The sequence below is a fragment of the Helobdella robusta genome (assembly GCF_000326865.2).
Source record: "Helobdella robusta unplaced genomic scaffold HELROscaffold_43, whole genome shotgun sequence".
Lineage (NCBI taxonomy): Eukaryota > Metazoa > Annelida > Clitellata > Rhynchobdellida > Glossiphoniidae > Helobdella > Helobdella robusta.
The window spans coordinates 440,294-441,532 of NW_008705028.1; the positions used below are offsets into that span (position 1 = coordinate 440,294).

At 29.5% G+C, this 1,239-nt stretch overlaps 1 protein-coding gene across 1 annotated transcript; it reads left to right on the forward strand.

Annotated features, from left to right (window-relative positions):
- Nucleotides 1-229: 229 nt before the first annotated feature.
- On the forward strand, nt 230-1,076 carry HELRODRAFT_177515 (hypothetical protein; the record flags this gene model as incomplete). Its single annotated transcript, XM_009025702.1, has 2 exons — nt 230-410; nt 952-1,076. The coding sequence occupies 2 exons, from the start codon at nt 230-232 to the stop codon at nt 1,074-1,076; spliced, it is 306 nt and encodes a 101-aa protein (XP_009023950.1).
- Nucleotides 1,077-1,239: the final 163 nt, after the last annotated feature.

Genomic DNA, 1,239 nt, shown 5'->3' on the forward strand with positions numbered 1-1,239 from the left:
ACCGTTAGAAAATTGATAAGTTAAATTGGAAGTTAACTTACGCCGAACATGCTGACAGTCTTAATCCAATATATGTATATGCATATACTATATGTATATATACTTTTTCTCTCTTTAAATATATATATGTTTTTAATGTATATTCATTTCTATTTTCGCTATAAAAAAGTAAATTTTTTCAATTATAACAACGTACAGAAGAACCTATTACATCGAAAAATAAATAAGAATGATTGGAACGGTTTTATTGCTAACTTCCTCGATTCTTTTTTTATGGCATCCATCAGAAGCTGTGAAATGTTACAAGTGTGAAGCGATAGATGCCTGCAACAGTCCGGTAAATGCTAATGATCCTGGAGTATCCGTGTGTAATGATAACTACTGCTACAGTTCAAAAGTTGAATTTATGGGTTAGTAAGAGCTTTAGTAGCGGCATCACGTCTAGTTTTAATTAGTAGGGTAACAGTAGTAGGTTGTTTTTCTAATTGTTGAAAATTTGATTTTCGTGGTTAGTAGTAAGCACCGGTTGTAATATGTATTATAGTAGTAGCGGTAGCTAGTATACTAATTGTTGTAGTAGATGTCGCGTAAACAAATGTTAAAATTTTAGAATTAGTTTCAGCAGAAATGTAAATAGTAATAATGTTGGGAATAGTAACATGGCTTTTAGCAGTAACATTGAAAGACGTAACTTTGTTATAGTAACCTAATGATAGTTAATGTTAATAATAAACGTTGAGCTCTAAAAATAAAGCGCTAGTAATTAAACAAACGCGTCCAGATAGTAAAAATTTTTTTCGGGGTTGCAAAACAAAATTGTTGTTAAAATATTTGTTGGTGAACTGATGATTAATACGAAACGATAATGATATGATACATTTGCATTTAAAAAATTAGATTTTAATTATTGTTAATATTTGCTAATTAATAAAATATTGCAATTCAATGAAGGTATGACTGCATCAGTGAGAGACTGTGGATCGGACGTGGCTTTCAACGAATGTCAGACAATGACCATAAGTGGCATGCCGACAACCATTTGCACTTGTAAAACAGATTATTGTAATGGCAGTTAAAAAACTACAAAATCAAATGACACAAAATAAATGCTCACATTTTATTTGAGAACTATCTAATAAACCCATTATTAATTAAGTAAGCCCAATAAAAATAAACGCTATTACCTTCAAAACTTGTTTTACATCAATTAAAAATGAAATTATTGAAATTAAAATTTTT